The sequence below is a fragment of the Egretta garzetta genome, unplaced genomic scaffold, assembly GCF_000687185.1.
Source record: "Egretta garzetta isolate BGI_Z169 unplaced genomic scaffold, ASM68718v1 scaffold467, whole genome shotgun sequence".
Classification (NCBI taxonomy): domain Eukaryota; kingdom Metazoa; phylum Chordata; class Aves; order Pelecaniformes; family Ardeidae; genus Egretta; species Egretta garzetta.
The window spans coordinates 2,552,782-2,577,138 of NW_009260196.1; the positions used below are offsets into that span (position 1 = coordinate 2,552,782).

The following is a 24,357-nucleotide window of genomic DNA, read 5'->3' on the forward strand; positions in this document are numbered from 1 at the left end:
CCCGGATATCCTCGCCCTATCCGTCTCCTTACTGTTACCCCTCACCCATGTATTTTTCCGTCTCCCTTAAATCATCCCATTTCCAAGCCTGGGGAGACCCGGAGGGGAGGGGGACGGGGAAAGCAGCTGATCATGTGAGGCGCACGTCAGGCACAACTTTTTTTTTTCCGCTAGTTTCCACTAATTCAGCCAAGTTTTCGGTACCCTGTGTTTATACTATGCCTGGGTGGAGGCTTTTTCCACTGGAGGAGGAAGGAGAAAAAAAACTACCGCCGTGGCTGTGCCCCGTGGAGGCTCGGGCTGGGTACTCCCTTTCCCAGCTTTCCCATACCTAACTATCTAACTTAATTTTTCTGGAAGCTTTGCGGCTATTGCACAGTCTGATGGGGTTTTTTGGATGGTTTTTTTACCCTTTGTAGCCCTTGTTGCTGCTGTTACATTTGAGCCCAGATGAAGGCTTGGAAAACGGGGTGGATTCCAGTATTTGTTTCTATAGTTGCATCAAATGCATGTGCTCTGGGAAGTAAAATAAGAGTAAAATGGCATATTTATGGGTTTTGTAGTGCTGTAGGAAGTGAAAGCCATCAAGTTGTAGGAGTGTCCTCACAAAGGTCAGGGTAATTGCACAGTAATGTAGTAGTAATTTCATTATTTTAACTCAGGGAGTGGACTGATTAGTGGTGTTTTAATACTCCTGTGAATATTTAATAGTGTTCTGTCTGGATTTAGTTTTGAAAGAAAGAAAGGGTACTTCAATGTAAAAAAAAAAAAAAAAAAAAAGTAGTATTCCACTAAATCCTTAAAGTTTTGGAGGTTTTTCTGAGGGACAAAGAAGGGTTTTTTTCTTTCTTTAAACATCAAGCCTGGTTTGTAGAATGCATCTTAGGAAAACAGGGACCCCTCCCATGCCAGTGCAGGGCAACCTGACCACACAGATCTACCTGAACAGCCTTTTATTACGGTACGTGTAGCATTGCTTATAGGCTTAAGAGTAACTTCTTTTTAGTAAAAGCATGGAAATTTGCAATTCTCTTGTCTGTTCCACAGAGACACAAACTTTAATTCTTGATCTTTGTAAAAGGAGTATTTCATTCTTCACTAGTGCAAACCAGTTACTTCTTGTTTTCACGCAGTAGAGTTTTCTATTGCCTGAGGTAACACTTGGGGCTGGGTTACTAACTGTGGTGGATGGTGGTAGGCTGAAGTCATTGGAACAATGAGATCTTGTACCAGGTAGGCCTTGTCCTCTGATTTCCACGTTCAGAGGGCTGCTTTCCGCTTCAGTAGTGTTTTTTGCCCATGCAATTACGCAGCCATGGAAGACTGGGAGTGTTAAAGCTTTGTAGCCTGAAATTCGTTTTACAATAAAAAAGTTGAGGAGTAAGCTCTGCTCCTCACAGCAGTGGTGTCTCCTAAATCTTGTTGCACCATGAAGTGATGGTAAGAAATGAAAATGCCTATCAGACATGAAATGTCGAGTGTCAATTGACAGTAGTTAGTTATACGTACAACTAAAGGTTCAGAGCTCACAGAGGCTGCACAGCACAGTGTACTGAAGTCCAATTTAGTCTAGATACATCACTGAAGAATAAAACCTTTGAAGAAGGTAAGTTATTTTTGGAGTCTTAGTCACTGAAGTATTTATTTTTGCTCAGTTATGGGAAGATTCCCCCCCCCCCCGCTAAAGACCTGAGGGATCTTGTGTGTTCCATATCCAGGACAAAAAGGTTCATTCATTTTGTGGGAAAAATACAGCACACCATGATGTGCTGTGCAAACTGGTCCCTCCATGCCTGTGTTTATCTGCTTTTTTTGGAGGAGTGCTGCTGTCCTAACAAGCTGCCTTTTCTCATGCATCTGTGTGTGTAGTCGTCTTTGTTAATGCATAGGTGCACGTGGTACGATCTCTTCCTGTTCGATGAACAAGCTGCCTTGGAAACGCTACCCCGTGTTTACTAATTCAGAAATCTGGAAAGAAAGCAAGAAGAACATTTTCTGTTTGCATGCTGTGGACTGATCTGTTTTAGTCTGTTACTCCAAAATTTTTCCCTGAATGTGAAGTTGGGAGTATTTTGTGTATCCATTTGAAAACTGCCAGGGAAGGATTGCTTGCTGCTGGTGAAGGTGTGGCTGCTGTGCGCTGTATCTGGAGTTCCTGTTCTGCCCATGTGCACGTGTGACTTGGAGCACAGGAATAGCAGCGCCAACTCCAGTAGCACTTCAGAGGTTTACATCTCACATTCCAAAGTACAAACACTTTTTCAGAATTGGGTCCTAAGCATCTCTTGGCTTTGTCGAGGTTACTTGTGAGGACAGGTTTGTAGAGTGTTTTTGCAAACGTCCTTCTCCCTCTCTCCCACCCCCTCTTTCCTTTTTTTTCCTTTCTCCTCCCTATCTTTGGTATCTCCATGGTGTACTGACTCAGAGTTCATTGCAGATGTTGTGTAATTCTGGTTTTTGTCAGGAGTTTAAATTTAGTGGGGCAGATGTGAATATAGTCTGCTGACCAGAGCTTAACTCCTTCCATTTAAGTGGACAATCTGAAGCATTACTAAACTTAGAGAGGTGTTTTGTAGAGGCTTCTTTATAGTGGTGCATTTGCATCAGCTGTGTGCCTATATTCACTCATTCCCAAGGTAATTTACATCCTACTGACCTTAAAATTTTGGTAAGGATGTAATAATAATATATTTCTTACACAATGTTTGTTTTAAAGCACAATTTGACCTGGGATCTCTGTGTGGTCTTCCAATAGCTGTAAAGGCTTTTGATTTACTGGTGAACACTGTGTCGTGCTTTATCTGCAAGATGTCTATTCTTGTGTAAGAAATCTTAAGGCAGTCTTTCACGTATTCTAGCACGTGACCTTCTGGGCTCTCTTCTGTTTTCTGAAAATAGCATCCCTTCTCTGTTTGTCAACCTGTGTGCTGGAAAACATTCTCCACTTCCGTTCTTACCACTCCATAGTTTTCCTGTGCCATCTTGTAAAAAGATGGCTGCTTTAAAAAAGTCACATACCACCTTTTCTGCACTAGACATGGGGCTTTCCACTGGCAAATTGATGAGACCCTCCTTTTGTGGCTGCAGAGCACAAAGGGTGGCTCCTCATCTGTGGGAAATCTGGCCAGTAAGAACTTGCTGTGAGTGGGTACAGAATAAGGGTAAGCCAGGAAGACATCTGAATCAGCTCAAGTATGGTCTTTTGTTTGCTGATAACGAATGCTTTGTATTGAACAGTGGCTAAACAAGGGATCTTGTGGGTGGAAAATTTTTTGTGTTCTTGGTGGGAAAAATTAAAAGATATCTCATTAAGTGGCTATTGTTGATCTTGCAGATAATGCTGTTGCCAGGATATGTGGCCACATGACATAATTATGAAGCCAAAGTTGTCTCTTGGGAGATGTTAACATAGCTCTGAGGTGCTGGTTAGAAACATCTCCCCTGACGAGATTGTATGTTCTTCTGCAAACTTTTGCTAGAGCAGAGTAAAAAAACCCCAAAATTACAAAGAGCATAAATTTCCTCATTTGGAGGGGCATAAATTCTAAAAGCGAGGTCATCTCTTGCTTTGAAGTATTTTTTTGGTTTGGTTTTTTCTTTTTTTTTTTTTTTTTTTTTTCCTGCTGTCTGTCTTCTTCTTCCTGCTAGTTTTGTGTATCTAGGGGCTTCAGTGGTCTCCTTGCTAGGTGTTTGGAGAGAATGGAAGCTGCTGTTTATTTCTAGTGTGTAATCACAAATTGCCCTTGCACTACACACGATTGCCTAACAACAGTCAGTGTATTGGGGAATGTGGAAAGAAAAGAATGTTGGGTAGGTTTTGGATGTTACAATCTTGTGATATTTCTTTCTGTTGAGGTCTTGTGTGTTGTGCTGCTCCTTATATTTTACTGCCTGGTGTAGGGTGTTGCTATTTAGTAAGGGATCACTCCAGATTACAAAAGGATTTGTATCAAAGACTACTGGTGTTCTCCTTTCCATTGACGTGCTTTGAGTTCTACTGGGTGGGAAACTTACTAACCAAAATAAAAATGACATATGAGGCTGTAGTGTTATTGTGTATCTGTTTGCATAAATGGCAAAAAACATTCTTAGAGATAGTAGAAATAAGATAATTTATTTACCTCTATAAAAAGTTAAGGAGTTTGTAAATAAATTTTAAATAGTTGTCTTTCAGTTCACCATTTTTCATACTAGGTCAGGATGGCGTAGCAGTTGTGATGCTGTGATCCATCTGCAAGGAGGAGTTTGTTTTGATGAAGTTTAAACTCCATGTTGAGACTGTAGCTGAGTTGTAGCTGAAATGGTAAATGAGTGTCTGGCTTTTGTCAGAAACTGTCTTGTATGGATGCATTATTTTGTTAGAAATGTCTGGTTCATAGCTTCTCTTTCAGATTCTCCATGACTGAAAGTTGACTTCAGTGGTTCAGGCAGTGGTGGTGGTTTAGAACAGGTGCTTGCCCTCTCCTTTCTTTTCTGGCCAAAAGATGCCATGTTTGGGAAGGAGGAGGTGGCTCTTCCCTCTGTGGACAGAGTTTGTTACCACTGCAGAGCTTTCTGCTGTTGTCCATTGAATTTGTAAATGAGAAATGGGGACTGGAATGACTAATAAGGGTGCATCTGGGCAGTGGGGTGTTTTAGATGGCTTTGTGGTTGTTGAACATGGTGTGCCTGAGTATTTCCTCTGACTGGAAATACCTGACTGGGCCACACAGCAGTCCCCTAAAAAGCTATGTGAGAGGTTTCTGACGTGAAAGTTAGGGATGGCTTGACACTTCCCAGTGATGGGCCAACTGTTGTCAGTGTCGCATCTGCCCACAGGTGAAGGCAGTTGGCCTTGGGCCTGCAAAGCTGTATCCAAGTTTGTCTTATGCTAACAGCCCCTGCTGTGCTTGTGCTCTATTTGCACCAACATAGAGTTTCCAGGGCAGCAGGTGTAGCTGGAGCTTTTGCCATTATAGCTGCCATCTTTGTGGCACCCAGGTAACGTGGATTTTTATTATGCTGGATGGCAGAGCTGCAGCAATATTTCTGGTTTGCAAGCTAGGTGCAGCTCAAGTACTGATCAAGGGTGATTGTGGCAGGTAGGTAGCCAACGTCCAATAAATGCTGTGCATCAGAAGGAAATGCCTGGAATGAAAATGGTGCCCAGACACCAAGAAAACTTTCAGACTAGAGCTGCACCAAAAGAATTTCAGTAACTCATCAAGCTTAGTGTATGTTGAGCCTTTCCACACTGTGCTTTGGAAAAGAGTTATGGAAGGATTCTTAGTTAACAAAAATGAGAAGGATGGTGCCAAGACAGATTTAATCTAGCATTTAGCGTTCACACATATGTGTGTCTAAACCAGCCACAGAGGAATGTTGGGCCGTTGTCACAAGACTTAGGAATTGTGAAGGAGAATTCCACTTGCTTATAACAAGATAAGCAAAGAAAAACTTTAATTTAAAAATCAGTAACCGTTTCCTCTGAGACCTGTTGACCATTGGTCATGTCCAAAAGAGAATTGTGGTAGTTCTGTATTATTAGTATTAGTTATATTAAGATGATAAGAAACAAACCAGCAGGAAATACAGTTTTAAATAATCCCATGCTGGCTGGCCTGGTAATAAGGGAGGAGGAAACCAGAGCCTCTTCTGTCTTTATCTGTGTTACCAAATTAAATTTGATTTATAAAAGAGAGTCCCAATTCCCTGAGACTTTCTCATGATAGCCTTTGGAATTAGCTAGGAAAATGACACTAAGTGCACATTGCTGTGCCTAAATTTGAAGTTACTGCCTAAAAACTTGTTTGTAATGGGAAAAGCAGAATGCCTCAGGGGAATTGTCATGCCTCTGAAGTGTGCTGGATATTGGAAAGTATCTACGAGAAAGAAGCTTGTTATTGCCATTAAACACCATGATACGTTGTGTTCTGATTTGCTGAGATCTCATGGAAGTAAACAGAGCTCCTTACTGCTGGGAGGGGCAGAGAGGCTCTGGTGGCAATAGCACACTGGTGGCCTGAGAGGTAGCAGTGCTTCAGGGCAGTTTCTGGTTAGTGCTCTCCAGCTCTTTTCTCTCTGTGCTCTCCTGGCTGACCTTTCTTGGATGAGTACATTCACTGGAAACCAAAGTACTGTGTGGCTGAAATTGCTAACTTGAGGGAAAGGCTGTATCACAGAGGCCAGATGGCTGTGCTGCCTGTGAAATAATCTGGTGCCAGTCTCAGTAGGTGTCTTGGCGCTTCCTTTCATGCTCTTTCTTGACAGTGGAAAAATGCCCTGCCTGTACTGATTACTACTTTTGTACAGTGATGCTTGCAAGAATTTCCCTTTTTCAGCTCTTAGAAAAACCTCCCTGTTCCCAAAACCCAGCTGTTTCCTCTTTTGACCATTGCTTGACTCTTACAGTTTATAAATTAACTACTGTGCTATGTACATATATATAGGTTCTTGAACTGTCGTGTTTAAATAAAACCAAGACTTTTCCATAAGTGCGATGACTATCCTTTTGTGTTTGACCCAAAGACAAGGTCCCTGAAGAGCCACATTCCATGGAAACCTAGTGAAATTATTTTTGTTTGGACAGGCTGCTCTTATATCCTTATATTTGAACTGTTACTTCTTTTTAGCTGTAAACTACTATGAGAAATGTAGCTGAATCACTTGAGTAAAAAGTTGCTTATGCCAAAAGAAACATGATGAAAAATCGAAGGCCATTGCAGGGTTCAGTAGGTCTCATTTGCAATGTGTTGGAAAAAATCAGTGTGATACTGGTTGAGAGCTCCAGTAGGTTTTTCTTGAGCAGAGGAGGTTCTTATTTCCAAATGTGTCTTGGATCTTTGTGCAGCTTTTCTAGCGTATGTGATTTGTGCAATTAATTTCTGCAATTACTGTAACAAATGATAATTTCTTCGTCATTTTCCTGCATTCAGGCCCCAGTATTGTAAATACCAATCCTGCAAACTACCATTATGTAAATATACCTGAACTTAGCTGGTGTACTGCTGAGTCAAATTGTAGTAGTACCTTCTGAGTGAGATTTGTGGTTAGATACCCACAGACTGTTATTTAGTCAGACAATTGCAAGAAAAATGCTATCATGTTTTGGATTGTGGATTCAAATTTAGTCTGAGCTCATGTGTGGAAAAACTGAAAGATGCCATCTTCTGTTTCATCGATTTTTCCTACCCCCCCCCCCTTTTTTTCCCCTCTAGTACACAAGAGGCACCGTGACGGCCTTCTCTCCTTTTGATGCCAGAGCTGATGCAGAAGCTCTTCGTAAGGCCATGAAGGGAATGGGTAAGAATAATTTCTTTTACCAAAAGGAAAGGGCTCTCGCTCCTTAGAAAATATCCTTTCTGAACTCGTTTTTTTTATATTAGCAGATGAGGATAGGGCATGTGTCTACACGCTGTGTAATGACAGCCCCGGGACTGCAGGAGTCTGGGCGTGTCCTGGTTTTGACTGTGCAGCTCTCAAGGATGTTTATTTTTAGGTTAGTGTAAGGGAAAAAAGAAGGTGGTATGCACATTCCGCGTGAAAAATTGATACTCCACAGGCTTCTCTGCACGCAGGGTTTTACCGCACAGTAAGCTAGACTGTGGATTTACAGGCAGTAACTGTGGAGAGTTATGACCACAGTATAGTAGAAGCTCTGTGCTTGGAAAATGTGTGACAGCCCCCCTGGTCTGGAACTGTGCAAGCACATTACAGTTATTGAGAACAAAGAATACAAGCACACAGCATGAATGTAGGCTAACAAGTGGTCTGTAAACTCACGCTGTAGCTTTCTGCCCCAAAGTTTCCCTGTGAGAACAAATCTTAATTTGCTACTTCCTTTGAAGCTGCCTGCGGGAGGAAGCAGAAGGAAGGGAAGAAGGGCAATGTGATACCCCTCAGCCTATTGATAAATTCAGTAGGGCTAGTAAGATGCTGTGCTGTGAGGGCTACCTTGCAAACTATCGTATATAAAATGGATAATAGCTCTGCACTTCTGTACTCTGGGGTGTTTGGTGTTACTTGACCGAGCTTTCCTGTGAGTCGGCAGATTATTTATTTTGAAGTAAATCCCTTGGTGAGCCCAAAGGCAAGGCTCCTCTGTAGAGTACAGTCTGTGGCTAAATGTTATAGCTGATGCCTGGGGTGCTGGGAGCAGTGTCTGGAACAGAGCGCTGATGGAGAATAAACAACAGGTAGGTCCTCCAGCCATATTTTTGCAACAGTGGTACACCAAACCTGGCAGCTCAGCTTGGGGTTTGGTGACACTGGTTATTTAAATGCTTCTGCTGTTCATCAGTAGACTGTTATTTTCAAAGCGTCTTTCATTGCCTTTTGAGTTGGTGCCACTGCTGTTTGGTTTTTAGTGTGTTTGTAACTCTTTGCTCTTTCTGTCTTCAGGGACTGATGAAGAAACTGTTCTGAAGATCCTTACCAGCAGAAACAATGCTCAGCGCCAAGAAATTGCATCTGCCTTCAAAACCTTATTTGGCAGGGTGAGAAGAAGAAAAATACCTCTAGAAATGAGCTGAATGTGGCCTATGATGATTACTTAAAACTGTGAGGCACATTCATCATGCTCTCTGTAAAAGGTTCCTTCAAAGGAAATGTAGTTTTGCTTTTGACTCCCTCTCTCCCCCACTCTGCCATATCCTTAGAATATTACTTTTAGGGTAGCGCAAAGAAGTTACTTTATTTTTCTGTATTTCAGTCCAATATGTCTTAGATGGTTCTTTTTGTGTGAAAGCTCCTATGGTTTCCTGTTAGTATGTTTCTAGTACTGGCCTCATTCTTGGTATGGAAAGAGTTATCAAATATTTTGATGTGAGGTCTGCAAGGTAAGGCGAGAGCAGGAAAAGAATTTTCTAGAGCTAGAAAATGTGACAGAAACAAAGCAGCCTAATACCCTAGGACAGAACAAAACCAAATATATTGGCAGATAAAGTCATCAGTGAGTTCAAAGCAAAGACAGCTTCCTTCTTTCTTCCAGCATTGTTGGATGCTTTAATATTTTGGCTATGTAACCTTTGTTTCAAATAGCAAGTGCAGTGAACAACTAGGGTTTTTAAAATAATATCACAACATGTTTCAGGTTTCCAAATACCCAGGTATCCTTCTGCCTTATTTGGCTACATTTGTTTCAGTTCAGGTACCAATTAAAACAAAAAGAGCACTGTCCCTTGCACTTTTTGATGTCTCCAGAGTCTTCTAGCTTGCAGACACACACGCATCCACTTAAACTGGTTAGTCCTTGTTCATTACAGCACTGTTTGTTCTGCATTAGGATCTTGTAGATGACCTGAAATCAGAACTTACTGGCAAATTTGAAACACTGATGGTGTCTTTGATGAGACCAACAGCTATTTTTGATGCTCATGCACTGAAGCATGCCATCAAGGTAAGAGGAGTAAGGGAATGGAATTAATACATAATATGAAATGTTTCTTCTTCTTTTGTAGTTTTTTAGGAATGAACTTTTGGTTGGTAAGGGGAATGCTAATAGGAAGTAGCCTTTTTTCTTTTTTTTTTTTTTTTTTTTTAAATTAGGAATGTTATGCTAACACCTGCTATTATTGCTAATGCCATGGTATTGGCCTGGTTTCTTATTCATCTCATTAGAGGTAGTTTAGAAATCTAGCCTGTATAATGTTTTATGTGAAATTATTTTCCTGAAAAACTATGTAATCTTAAGAGAACAGTGTTGCTGTAGATGCAGATTAATATCCATATAGTATAAGACTTGTTCCTTCTGATTTAAATACGAGTGGATGTGCTGTTGCTTTTAAATTCTTTTTGCTGCTAAAGTGCAGTGCTGAAGTCCAGCGGACACTGGATTTTTCTGCTGTGAGCAGCCTAGGTTTTATAGCTATACAGCTGTACGCATAGGCTGCAAAATAGTTCAAGGCATTTCACTGAAGTGTGATGTTATTTGTATGTCTCTTCTTGACTATTATTTAAGCTAGTGAGTGTTTTGCCCCGATGGATTTCAGTGCAACTCCAAAATTGATGGGCTAGCGTATTTGCGTAAACTGGTGTCCACCAAAATTATGAGTGGGCATTATCTGTATTACTGAATGTGTTCTAAAAGCTGCCTCCAGTAATACAGAAGGAAATGTTGCTAGCCCTGTCAGTGTTGCCTTCCTAACATTTCTCTTTAGCTGAATGCATTTAGTGCCTTTGTGGGAAGGCCAGCTAAACAAACAGTTTACAACTGTATGTGCAGATATTTTAGTGTGTCTTCTTCCATGTGGTCCTATTCCCCCCCCAGCCCAATCGTGCCTGTCTGATATAATCAGCCTGTAGAAATTCAGGAATTGGATGTCCATGGATTATTCACAGAACCTGTTGATTAAAGTAGAGGACATTGAACTTGACTAGTGTCAGGTAGTGCTTGGTGGGGTGACACTTAAATGTGAACTTGACTAGTGTCAGGTAGTGCTTGGTGGGGTGACACTTAAATGTAAACTCCCAATATCCTTGATGACCAACTGGTTAATATGTAGGCTTTAGTCAACTGTGCAGGCTAGTGCTCATGAACCCACGACCCAGCAAATAGTATCTCAGACAACAGAAACTTTAATCCTGGAAATTTTCTGTAATGTCTTTCTATGCAGTGGGGGAAGGGGAGATGGCATCTGACAAAAAAACTGATAAAGGCCTTGTTGACTAAAAGGAAAAAAATGTATTCCCAGGCTCCTCTTGTTGACTTAAGAGTCAAAAACTAACAGGGAAGTGACAGAACAGGTGGGTGTAGGAGGGAAAATAGAGATAGTGAAACAAGAGTGGTTTTGTTCTTGTCACAAAATTGTATTAAACACAACATCATAGGATTTCAGAGATTGTGTCTGCACAGGAAAAGGTGTCGATACTAGCTGCAGTTCAGCTAAGGTGAATAACAACGGTAAAGAAGACATGATAGCGGAGACTTCAGTGCAAGAGAACAGCTCAGCTAAAAGCACTAAGTCTGTCATGAAGGTTGTCCTATCAATTTTCACTGCTGCTACTTAGATTAGAACTAATATAATTGTGCCTGCCTCACTTGCTGAGTACACGTTCTTGAAACAATCTGTATTTTGAAAATGATTCTATGTAACCTGGTAGATTTGTATTTTGGATATCTCTGTATGCAGTTGGATATCTTTGTAGGCAGTTAGTGTTCAAATTTGCCTTACAGGAAAGGTTGTGAATAACACGCTGAAGCAAAAAATACACAGTATTGCATTTCAGTGTTGCTTTTGTGAAATGACTCCTTTGGAAGCGTAAAGAGCAATGGCTTATTCTTACAGGCAAAGTAGACTCAGACTTGTGGAAACAAGATATTGGCTTGGCTTTTGTAAATTTTATCCTTGTAAAAGTGCCTGTTGTGCCTGCTGTAATTAGAGTGCAGCAGCTTAAACTATCTGGGTTAGCAGTTCTTCTGTAAAATGTGTTTGCAGTGGAAGAGAGGGTGGATTTAACATAGCACAATTAATAGAAAGGGTAAAGATCTTTGCTGGGTGGCTCTGTGTTTATCTATGTAGTAGTTGGAAGACAGCATATGAACTAGAGCTAGGGTTGAAACTGTTACTGTATTAATTTGCTCACATTGATGTCATTGACTGTAATAGTGAAGAACTGCGGCATATCTGGGTGTGCTTGGACATAGAAGGGCCCATCTGAATCCTGCAGCAGTGAGCCTTTATTAAGTGTTGGGTTGGTTTTGAAAACAATCAAGCCAGAACTGGAAGAAATTCTTTCCAAAACCCCCACAATATACCAGAAAGAAGAAAATTATTTGTCTTTATGTGGTCCAAACATATAAGCTGATCCTTGCTTTTGATTGTCAAAGGGAATTCTTATTTTCCTTTTGCTATTCCATCAACTGATTTATACTTGCACCCCTGCAGGGAGCAGGAACCAATGAGAAAGTGTTGACTGAAATTCTTGCCTCCAGAACACCTGCAGAAGTGCGGAATATTAAACAGGTTTATCTGCAAGGTAAAGTTCTGTATAAAATCAAGTTCTAAGGTCTCCATTCAGTTCTCTTAATATGGTTTTAGCTCATCTTTCAAATAAGGTCTATCTGTGAACTGATGGATGTGTCGCATAAGTGGGATTTCATTCTGATGTGTTGCAAAACTTTATATAGAAAGAAACTAGAGTTTGGATTGGAAACAAACAGTTTTTATTTCGGGGTCATGACTGCAGGTTATGCTGTTTTGTGCTTTTTAGTTAGAATTCATTCAAATACATTTCTTTCCTTCTCCTATTTTCATTCCCTTGACTGAAAGTGGATTTTTAGTAATTGGAAATAAGAGAACTGCTATCACATAAAAAAACCAAAAACCAGAAGTGATTTTTTTGCCTTTTGCTCAGCTTACTGTTCAAATGCATTTGCGCTAAAGCAGGTGCAGCTTTTTGGTTGTCCACAGGAGTACATGCTTTTACCCTGTGATTGTGGGGTTGTTTGTTTTTTTTTAAGGCAGTGTTTAATTCCACACATTTCTTTTACCTCTGTGCAGATTCTCGCCACACAAGAAATTCTCATGTCTTAATAAAGTTTGAGGCAAAACTTAGTCTCCAAGGGCAAAATTTATTAGTACTAGACTTTCTGGGCTCACAGTTGCTGTACAGCTGTGAGACTGCCACATTTTAGCATAACTCCAGATCTGTATGCTCTTTAGTTCTTTAAAGAGCTGAATCTGTGCATGTCGCCTTATATTTCAAAATATTTTGAGTAATCTGCTCCTGAATCTAGGTGTGAGATGCTACCTTTTCACCTCTTTTACAATAATGTTAGGTTATAAGTGAAAGCAGAATATATCCTAGTTCTTCAAGCTGTTTCTGATAAATGATGCTACAAGCTGTCAGTCAAATCAACTTTTTGCTTTTTCCTGCTTTCTCCTCAAAATAGTGAGGAAGTCTGTAAGGTGGTGAATGGGTATTGCTCTTTTGCAGAGTATGAGGCCAACTTGGAGGATAAGATCACAGGAGAAACGTCAGGCTATTTTCAGAGACTGCTGGTGGTCCTGCTGCAGGTCAGTATCTCTTTGTGTGCAGGCATGTGTGCATGACTTTTCACTTTGTTTTCCTGTCTGATGTACACTTGTCGCTTTCTGCTTACTAAGCTGGGATTCTAGATAGACCTGGTGATGGGCAGGATTGGCTCTGAAAGAGAGTCCCTTCCCCTGACTTGCAGGGTCAGTCTTGAGCTCTGTTAGGGGTCATTTCCACATCACTGAATTGAAAAACTTCTGTTGTGCTCACAGGTATAGCAGAATGCCTGCTACATGGGGTTTTGAAGGCAATAGGGATGTTTATTATTATGTTTATTTCATAGACACATGCAAGCAGAAGGGAAAAATAAGGTGATTTTGGAGACGATGCATTAGCGGTTGACTTGTCGTAGTAATTCTTACAGGCTCAGTGTGACAGATAAGTTGGTTTCTGATACAACTTTTGATTCTTCAGTTTAACACCTTTTAAAAATTCTCTTTAGGCAAATAGAGATCCTGACGGCAGAGTTGATGAGGGTCTTGTTGAGCAGGATGCTCAGGTGGGTGAATGGCTTGGGTTTTGGGGCATTTCTACAAGTTATCTTGCAAAGAAAGTATACAGCTAGAATTCAAATGTGAGAAAGAAATTGTTAAGGTTCTCTGTGTATGTTTCTTAATACATTTTCCTGTGCTTTTATACATTCTGGACAAAAGAAGTTTCAGAACCCGAAACATTGGGATCAAGATTTTTGGCACTTTGGTGTTTCAATGTAAAGTATGTCTTGTTTTGCTTTTTACTTAATGAGGTGCCTGAATGGAACAGTGATCAGATCACTGGAAGAGAGAGTTATGTTTGCTGAGGCTGTGTTGCTGAGAGAACCACTGCTGGAAAACTCAGAGAAGTTAATGGTTCATTCTTTGACAACTGACTCGAACTTCTCTCTGAATTCACTCCTTACATACCGTCATATACATGTCGTAGTGAAATGTTAATGCTATTTAGTGAGGGATGACACCATAGAGGGTGAAATACTAAAAGAGAAAATATACCAAATATTATGCTTTACTACAACCAGATGACAGTGTAAGAATTACCTCTAAAGCGTTTCTAGGGACTCATGTATTGCTCTTTGCAAGCGTTGTCCAAGACGTTGTCACTGATCACTAAACCTGTGCTCTAGACAGGAAAAGAATACCAGCAATAAACTGGTATCCTTGCTGCAGTCTCTTGTGGGATGCTGTTGGCTTTGTTAGTTGTAGTGACGGTCAATATTTCAGCAATTTGATTACAGAACTCATTTAATGCATGTTTCTTCTCGGTTGTTTCAGATAACTCAGGGCTAGACATTGCCCTCTCATAAGTTATCAGTTGAGATTAAAGAAAATATGTGGCTTGTTCAAGGTGACAAGGAGGAGAAGTAGAATACCAGAACAATAAAACATTCTCCTGGTAGCAGGGCAAGATGGAGAGACTGGCAAAATGTATTTTCTTGGCACAGGCCTATCCTTTGTTATGTAAATTCAGAAAGCATTGTTCTCCTGCTATTGAAATTAATCTTGTGGAAACCAGAGCTTGAAAATTAGTGAGGCAAATGTTCAAATCATAAATTAGACCATTACATGAAATCTTGTCAGTCTTGCCTTTAGCTCGGCTTATGTAATTGAGGAAACCCATGAACCACAGGCCTTGGTAGGTAGATTCCTTTGGCCTCTCTAATTGGTTTTAAACAAGCATCTAAATTTAGAAGGCACGATACCTAAAAGTAGAAAAAGCCCTGGCTTTTCTAAATGGTCTCTGTGGTTTGTTATGTACATTTGGCTTGAGCTGGGACCCAAACAGAGAAGTGTTCTGTCACATTTCTCTTTATTGATATCTTTACATTCAACCTCTAACATAGCTGGAACAGATTCAGAGAATTTGCTAATTATTATTGTCAGGTACAGATGGTCAGAAATGAGGTAGGTGACTGTGCAAATGTACAACTATTTTTGGCTTCCCAATGTTTCTCTTGATTAATATGATATTCTGGGAAGGATTTGATACATGAGAGAGCAGCAGAGTGGTGATTTAAAATTTTTTTTAGTCTATGGTTTTTAAACATTACTTCAAAGCAGTTGGGCATTCATGCTATGAGATGGTATGAATATGCAGGGAACTTGCAAGACTTTTCTGAGAATGCCTGAAGGAGAAAGTTTAACTTTTTGAAAGAGATTTTGTGAATATCACTTTTTTTTTTAAAGTTGTGCAATTGACGTACATTTTGGAGGTTGAACAGCAGCAAGGCAGGTAAAAACTTAGAGGTCATATAAAATGCCATTCACAACTTCTAGTATTTCTTAAAGAAATGCATTCCTGGTGTTTCTAAATGCTGTGCTGGGATTTCACATCTGCTACTGGATGGCGAGTGCTGGTACTCATTTGAAGAGTTTAGCATATATTATTTGAAATAAATATCCTTGCAATGCCTTAGTAGCTTTCCCCTCCACATTCTTTTGTACTCTGTACCGTTAACATTAAAAAGAGCATGCAGCAGTCACAAATGTATTTTGAATAGGATTATGGGGCAAACATAAATGGGAAATTCATAACACCCCATTCAGGTTTTACAATGTGGACAGACAGATGGCCAACAGCATTGCTATGCAGCAGATTTGGTTGTGGGGATTTTTCTAAGAAATATTTGATTACCTTGAATGTAAGTGGCAACCTGTTGGCTTGTCCTCTGCTCACTGAGGAGGGAGAAAAAATACTATGTACTATGATACATACAAACCTTTCTCCTCACATTGTATTTAGCACACAATTTGGAAAAAAACTTGAGTGTTAGGAAATACAACTGATTTCATTGTGTGAATTTCTTTTTTCTTTCTTTCTCCCTCTTCTCCCCCTACCCCTGCCTTGCTTATTCCAACTTCTAGAAGTGCTTTACTTTCCTAAATGCTGCTAATGGCCTGGTCATTGTCTGCATTGATGAAAGACTTTCCTGAAGAGCAATGAATGTGCTAAAACGATTAAAATACTGGTGTGGTTTCATGTGGCTAAGAATTTAGCAGCCCACAAATCCTGTTTCTGAGAGCTTCTAAATCCATCTTCCCCTCCTTTTTGAAAAATTCTTCCTGGGCCAAGTTAGCATGGTTGTCCTATTGATATGAGTCATCATGTAATAAAGTTTTGCTAGTCTGATTTGAAAAAGGGGAAGATAAAAAAAAAAAAACCCAAAGCAACCCCAAAAAAACAGTATTGGGAATGGATTTTTATCTCCTGTATTATCACAGTTTTGGAAAACTTCAGGCATATGAAAGCGACAGTCAATTTTAGGGCCTTAAGCAGTATTACTCATGTAAATGCTTTCACAGTTGATTTTCAAATTTATCATTTATTTCTTTCTAAAGTCAGTTCAGTACTTGGCAATTTTCTTTCATTTTTTCCCTCCAGCTATAGCTTGTTAGTAAGTTTAATGCTCCTTAGAGTGACATAAATGGGGTCTTGCAACAGGGTGTGTGGACACATAACAAATGCTATTGTTTTGATCTCTTGAATTTACAACAGGTTTTGTTTAGAGCTGGGGAGCTGAAATGGGGAACAGATGAAGAAAAGTTCATCACCATCTTGGGAACCCGAAGCGTTTCCCATTTAAGGAGGGGTAGGTGGTGTGGTTCATGTATGCTTTAAAACTTCTGCCTGAAGACTCAGTGATACCCAGCTGGTGGTAGAAATGGTAGAAGAGTTGTTTCTGGTACTGCATTTGTCAATCCCAGACATCTTTAATAACCCTCTTTTCTCTACTTAATACATTTAATTTTGTTTCACGTAATTCAGTTCCTCCCTAGCAGTGGTGATCTTGTGCTTGAAGGGGTGATGCAATAGGTCTGAAGGACAGCTGGGGTGTTTCTTTCTGGATGCTTCTTATTGTTTTTTCCCTTTTGAAAGAGGTCTTGGTAGTAGAAGTGATGCTGAGAGTCTGTTATGAGTCATCATCATCTGATGAAGATCCAGCCCTGAAAAGATCAACCCTTTTATAGGCTCATACTTTATTAGCTGTTCATAAAAAGACAGTATTTTTTTTCCCCGCTCCTTACCCATTCATAAGTGTGTTTTACCAAGCTGTTTAGGCTATTGGAAATAATGAACAGTAAGTTTTGCTTTGGTTCTCCAATCTTTTTGTTTTCCTTTTTGAATCTCTGGATTCATTTGGATTTTCAAAGGTAGTTTGATTTGTGATTTTACTGTCTATTTTTTACCATTATTTGCATTAAAGCAATCCTAAAGTTTGTTTTGATGCACCTGATGTGTACTTAGCATGATAGAAATGTAAGATTTCATAGAAAATTCAGGTCTTATGAGTATTCATGAACACAGACTTGAATAGACTGCCAATAGGCCAGCTTGTTTGTGTGAAGTCAATTTGATGCAGTAGCCCAGTGTAGACAAGGTCTTGGATTCAGGCTAAATGATAGCTGCACCCTGGAAAAACGCTTATTGTTTCCTAAGATTTCCCTTCTTTCCCTTTCCCTCTTCTCCCTGTGCCCTTTCACTGGATGTGTTCACAGAATCACAGAATGGTTGAGGTTGGAAGGGACCTCTGGAGGTCATCTTGTTCAACCCTGCTTGAGCAGGACTACCTAGAGCAGGCTGCCCAGCACTGTGTAGAGAGATGGCTTTTGCATATCTCCAAGGACTCCACAACTTCCCTGGGCAACCTGTGTCAGTACCAAGTCACCTGCACAGGAAAAAGTGTTTTCCTTTCCTGTTGTTCAGACAGAACCTCCTGTGCCCTTTGGCTCTTGTCCTGTCACTTGTTACTGGGGAGAAGAGACCGACACCCACCTCGTTACAAACCTCCTTTTGGGTAGTTGTAGAGAACGATAAGGTCTCCCCTCAGACTCCTTTTCTCCAGGCTAAACAAGGGCATTGTGCTGCCTCATGTTCAACCTGGTGTCCACTAGGAGCCTCAGCTCTGTTTCTGCAAAGCTGGTTTCCAACTGGTTGACCCCCAGTGTGTACTGGTGCCTGGGATTGTTCCTCCCCAGATACAGGAATGTGTTGCATAGTCGCAGTCTGGTAGGAAATAGGTATTTAAATGGGAAAAATGAATGGACGGTAGCATTTGAAGTGTGGGTAATGAGATACAGATGGCATTAACCTGTACTGAGGAAGATACTGGAAGAAATGCTGCCTAGACTCGTGACTAAGCACCCTTTCTGTTTTGCAGTGTTTGACAAATACATGACTATTTCCGGCTTTCAAATTGAAGAGACCATTGACCGTGAAACCTCTGGCGATTTGGAGAAGCTGCTTTTGGCAGTTGGTAATTAAGTCTTAATTGATCTAGAACTGGCCTTCTTCGTTTACTCCCAGGCCTCCTTAAATTGCAGTTGTTATAGGAAGTGGCATGAAAACATGGTTCCCTTTTAAAGTTAATCACCTGGCATCTATTTTTGTCTTTAGAGAATAGGCCTTTATTCTTCCTTTAATAGATAGGGGGGTTGGGGCAAGTGGGGCAGGGGGTGGTGGTGAACTGGATTCTGTTCGGTCACATGCACCTCTGTCAAAGTGAGACAAAACTCTGCCTTTGTTTGTATTCCTGACATCTCATTTAGGCCAACGTCATAGTAGGTTTGTAACTGGGAGTAGAATTTGACTAGCAAGGTCTCTCCTATTAGAAATGTATGGTGCATTCTAACTCCTGGAACTGAAAGAGTTGTAGCAGAGGTACAGACTAGCTGGCAGCAGTATATTTAATTGTCCACACTGGAGAGAATGATCCAGTAACATGCACCTTGTCTTGACAGTGAAAGATTGTCCCATATTGTATAACAATCAGTAATTTAATCTTTTGCCTTTTTTCAGTGAAATGCATCCGAAGCGTGCCTGCCTATTTTGCTGAGACTCTATATTATTCCATGAAGGTATGTCCATGTTTTCCATACGTCATTTTCCTTCTCCCCCAGCTACAATTCCTCTCCCTTTTGGTTCTTCATTTCTCCTTTCACTGCAAATGCCAACAGGTTACTGTATCACTCAGCATCTGCAAAAGGTTTGGGGAATGCAGATCTGGGAGAGATACAAACGATTCATAAGCTTTACTTCGAGTTTGTCAGACCATAAATCTCCTACAGGAAACACCAGTCTCAGAGCTGGTTTTGGATTTGATCTTGTTTCATTGGAAAACATCTGGCTAGACCAACTGGGCACTTTGAGCTAAATAAAGATTACAGTGTCTTTAGGTGGTGGATATATTGAGCAAGTAAAGGTGACTCAAAACTGAATTGCAGATTGTGCAAATTTAGTGCTCTTTGTTTTGGAGATGAGTATTTACAGACTGAAAGCGTAGTTAGCTTTGAAACACGTTTTGATGACTGTCCGTCCCATTTTGAGAAGGAAAAGAAACTTGTCAGAGAAAAAGGAGACAGGCATAAACAGCTCAAAAAGATTCTGCAGGGGAATCCTATCAGCGACACAGCTGTGTTTCTGTTGGCTTCACCTTCCCTTGGATGGGAAAACGTATTTTTAACTCAGTGGCTAATATGAATTAAAACTGAGATAGGTAGCCTATTGTTTTCAGGTAAGTTACCAGCTTCCCGGAAGAATTCCTCCCTTCCCCTTGCTGAAAAGCACTGAAGTAGGTTTGTCGTCAGATGGTTGTGTTGATGAGGTGTAAGCATGAGAATTAGTGAAAAGAGATGAAATGATAGCTTATTTTTTAAAAGCTGCTTTACTGCTTTTATATACATCAATGTAAAATAAGGTTCAGGTAGAAAATATAAAATACTATACCAGTATGCCAAGAGCTGTATGAGAATGATGGCTTTTTTTCTTATTTACCCATTTACTAATTTTTATTTTTTAAAGAATGCAATAGAAAACTTTTTCCTGTAGATTTTAGAATCTTTTACATTTCTATTACAAGGGGCCTGATTAATGTCTGCTGGTGAGATCCCCGATTATGTTTTAATATAAAAAAAAAATTAAGCACTTCAGATAAGAAAGGTCACCATTTATTACTTTGGCAGAAGAGTTTGTAATGCTGATTAATCACTTTGGAATGACAAAGTTCTATGATGCACAGAGTTTGCTTTCATGATTAGTTGCGGCAAAGCCTGGTTTTTACCAGATTCTAATGTCAAATCCTATTCAGAAACCACCGGACTCATGGCATAACTTTTGAGCAGCTTTAGGGCGTTTTTAGATGTAATCCAAGGATATTACAGCCAGTCGAAGGATTGAGTGACCCTGGACGTTAGGCTGAAGATGATCGTGGGGGCACTGCCAAGTCCTTCCTTGAGGTGCATTAGCAGGTCAGCACGTGAAAATTTGTATTGCTTCAGCTTGTGTGGAGTCTGACTTGTCTGAGCAGGAGGGGCCAGGGTGTTAGTCTGGCACAGCCACCCAGCACAGGAACTTAAAATGTTTAAAGCAATGAAGATGAGTAAAAGAGTAGAGAATGTTCGTGTGGCTGGAAAAGGTTTCCGAAGTTCATAATAAAGAGCTGGATAACTTGTGGAATGAGTTGTTCTGCCTGTGTCTTGCTGTACAATGTTACAAGCTTTGTATTTGTCTTTGTTAGGATTTAGGTACCCAGTTCCAGAACTGACTGCAAGTCTGTAGTCTCAAAACTACATTGAAAGGGTGATTTGCGTGTGATTCTGATCGTGGTGATCAGATATGCTACTGTGTAATCTTGGAACGGGATTCTTTTAAATTTGTACGGGCATTCATGGTTGAAGCCTCTGAGGTGAAACATGAAATAAGAGGTCTGACCATATGGAACTTCATAGAAGTCCAGGGATTAGAGCACCTTGCATGGTCAATTCTCTGTTCTCCACGTTGCAGTCTGAATGTCTTGTGATACTGTCCCAAATAGTCTCTGTTTTGGAGTAGAAATGTAGTGCAGGAGTGTGTTGAGACACCCCTTATTGCACTTGGTGCTTTTATGTTGTGCTCTGGTTGGTTGTATTTGTTGTTTTGCTACAGCATCTGTCCAGAACAAACTCATATTTTAATGTTGTTATTTAAACTTTTCTCTTTAGGGGGCTGGCACTGATGATGATACCCTGATCAGAGTCATGGTTTCAAGAAGTGAAATTGATCTGTTGGATATTAGACAAGAGTTCAGAAAGAATTTTGCAAAATCATTGCATCAAATGATTCAGGTAAAATTACTGTTCTGTTGTCAGGGGAAACGGGGGTGATTGAGATGTCACTGTTTCCGCTGTTTATTTTTGTGGGAGGGGGCAGATGTGAGTAGAGCTGGACAACACAGTGCACTCTGAGAGCAGTGGCTGTTGGTCTGCACTTTTGTGAAGTACCACATCATGTCATTTAAGTGGGGGAACACTTACTATGAAAAGCTAAAGGTTTCTTTCCAGTGTTCACTAGGAGAACAGATGTGGTTTTCTGAAATTATGATTACTCATACACCATTTTTAGCTACTGCTTCATTTCCTTTTTCTTGTCTGGGTTCCTTCTGATTTTCAGTGCTTCAGAGAGGGTGCTGGCTCCAGAGGAATAATATTGGGGTTGGGAGCCTGAATTATCATGAGACTGAAATTTAAATCTTGGATTGTGGTGTGGAACCTTTTGCACCATTTCAAAGTGGAAAGCATTTCACTGTGGAATCAGTCTGAATCATAATCTCCTTTGAGTGGATGGGAAGGAACAGGAAGGGAAAGAACCAGCAAGAAATCCAGAGCCAGCTGTTGCTGCAAAGTTGAAGTCAAAATGCTTTTTTTCCTAGGAATTTTTTTGGGGTATTTTATTTTTAAATCTTGCTTTTTATGGTTTTCTATTATCATTCCTGACATTATGCTCTCTTAATTAGGCTGGGTGGAGTTGTTTTGACAATGTCAGTCGGGCCCGTATAGCTGTCCTGTGGAATTAGTAGCAGAGCTGCTCATTAATTACAGGGAGCAGGGCTGGGGCCTTCCTAAGTGACAGTAGGCGTGCTTTGCACATTTAAAGGTGGTCGCTTTTGGTGCTGATTTGGGCTTCTCTCTTTGGACTTAATCAATGTGTGATGGGTAGCTCAGTTCTAGTAAAGCTTTCGGAGTTTTTTTGTTTCTGAAAGTCTGTCTGTGTAAATATAGCTCTAACATAAGGGACAGAGAATTTCCTTGTTTCATTCCTGTGTGGAGAGTCATCCAAGTGGATTTCCTGTGGGTGGGACAAATGTATAATCTGTTGGAGGAGTCCTTGGCTGCTGTGGTTGTGACTCATGGTGACTGGTCTGTTATATTAACAGAAAGATACATCTGGGGACTACAGGAAAGCACTCCTGCTCCTCTGTGGTGGAGATGATGAGTAATGTGACACGAAGGATTTGTACTCCAGCTTTGCAGCCCTTTAGTTAGCATGTCTAGCTAAGTTTTGTATCTTGATGCTTCATGGCTGTTTGAATTTATACTAGTATCGCACTTATTAAAAACAAGCATATTGTTATCCAAGTGATAGCTGATCCCTCCTCTTTCTGACATCCCAACTTCCAGGAATTCCAAGTGCCTTCTGTGAGTATGCAAGGGTTGTCTTCATGGAAGATGGGTACTGAGTACAGAACCCAGTTCTTTGCAAGTGTTTTGCTGAAATAGGAAAAAGAAAAAATCATGTATTTCACTAATAATTTGAAGATTATCTTTTTTTGCTTTTATTCCTTACATTTCCATTGAATGTTAAGCTAGCTCTAACATTGCAAATGAAGAAAAGATATCCTTTGTATGTAATATTTGAATGAATTTGAACATAATACAAGCAATCATTGGAAATCTAAAGGACCAATAAATTTTTTCCCCCTCAGCGCAATTGTATGTGGTTTTTAATGGGCAAAGATCTATTTTCCCTTTCATATGATTACACTGCTTCAAACTGTTGGTATATTTTTCCTACTATTATGCAGGCTTCTAAGTATATATGATGTTTTGCAGTGGTACGTCTTGATGTCTGATCTCGTACATGGGTGATCTGGTGATGCTGCTGTTTAATATAACTTGAACACCAAATTATTGGTACTTGCTGGGCATTGTGTTCTCATTTTGTGCTGCTTTGTCTTTTTCTTCTCCTCCAAAGCTGGGGGAAGGGAGGAGAGCTGTTTGCACAGTGCCAAAGTGCAGATACCTTGCACTTATAGGACCAATGGAAGATTTCTGGGATGGAAGCAGGTGAAGGAGAGATGGGAAGACAGTGATCCATATTTAAGGGATTTTGGGTGTAAAGAAGATGGTTACAGCACCACACTCTTATCAGGTTAGCAGGGAGCAAAGCACAGTGCGAGAGACGCACCAGTCTGTTATATAGGCTGCCTTAAATTCACTGCCTTAGTTTATCATTTATGACTGGCTCTGAAAATTAAATTGACATGTGTGAAGGAGAATAAAGAGACTTCTGTTTCATGCATAGGGTCTAAACACCATGGTTCTAAACTTAGCTTATCAGTTAGTCACAGACGTCAGCTGCAGAAACTGCACATTTTAATAGTCCTGTTGAAATTGATTCTTCACAGATTATTAAGGGCTTTAAAACTGTTCTGTTGAATAAATGTGAAGTTTTAACTTTTTTATATTGTAATTCTGAATTATTACTGTCATGATTTCTTGCTAATAAGTACTTGGTTCCCAATGTAAAATATGAAAGCTTTTTATAAGTAGCTGTGTTAATTAAAACCTAATCCACTATATAAAACCTTTATTTTCCGTTCTCTCACACATGCACTCACTCTTTTCTGCTCATGCACTCTCACTTTGACTCTTTCTCTTCCCTACTCCTTTTTGTCCAAATTTGAGACTTACAGACTTAAAACCAGCACACTTTTTTTTAAACAAGAGAGTTAAATGCTTTCCTCTGCTCTTCCTGGACAGTTTACTGAATTCCCTGTGTCATTGCTGTATGTGGGGACATAGTTTCCATCTCCACCATAGTTTAAACTGATCTAAATGGTGCTGCTGTAATCCTGCCCTGCCCTCATCTTCAGGCTACGTGTTCCCACCCCTCCTGTGTGCTGGCACTGAAGCTCTTCTGACCTTTTGGGAGACCTGATCTAGGGCAGAATCCAACCACGCAGCTACAGCCTGATGCCCTCGATAACACGCTGGGGCATCTGGCGAGGGCTGTGTTAAACTACAGCTGCCTATGAATTCTTTCCTTTGTGGCAATCATTAATCCTTGGGGGGTGTGTGTGTGTGTTTTGTTTGGTTTTTTTTCTCTCCACCTCTTGATTTTTGAATTTCTGGTGCAGTTCTGAAGTGTTGAGTCCTATGAATCTCTTTGCTAAGTCAAGAGCCAATTGTAACGTGAACACTAAAATGAACCCTTTTACCTGTGGAATCTATTTTAAAGCAAACTTCAAGAAATCAGATATTGTTGGTTTTGTCTGAAGAGCTGCCTTTGTCTCTCTCTTCCCCCCCCCCCGCCCAA

General features: G+C 40.3%; 1 protein-coding gene across 1 annotated transcript in view; it reads left to right on the forward strand.

The window, feature by feature from the left end:
- ANXA5 (annexin A5) overlaps positions 1-22,710 on the forward strand; it is a 33,157-nt gene extending 10,447 nt beyond the window's left edge. Inside the window, exons 3-13 of the mRNA XM_009642246.2 lie at positions 7,197-7,281; positions 8,380-8,474; positions 9,263-9,376; positions 11,865-11,955; positions 12,916-12,995; positions 13,457-13,513; positions 16,504-16,597; positions 18,167-18,262; positions 18,805-18,863; positions 20,985-21,107; positions 22,196-22,710. Of these exons, the coding sequence (XP_009640541.1) occupies positions 7,197-7,281; positions 8,380-8,474; positions 9,263-9,376; positions 11,865-11,955; positions 12,916-12,995; positions 13,457-13,513; positions 16,504-16,597; positions 18,167-18,262; positions 18,805-18,863; positions 20,985-21,107; positions 22,196-22,258 (957 nt within the window). The 3' untranslated portion in view covers positions 22,259-22,710. The remainder of the gene's footprint in view (positions 1-7,196; positions 7,282-8,379; positions 8,475-9,262; positions 9,377-11,864; positions 11,956-12,915; positions 12,996-13,456; positions 13,514-16,503; positions 16,598-18,166; positions 18,263-18,804; positions 18,864-20,984; positions 21,108-22,195) is intronic.
- The last annotated feature ends 1,647 nt before the right edge of the window (positions 22,711-24,357 follow it).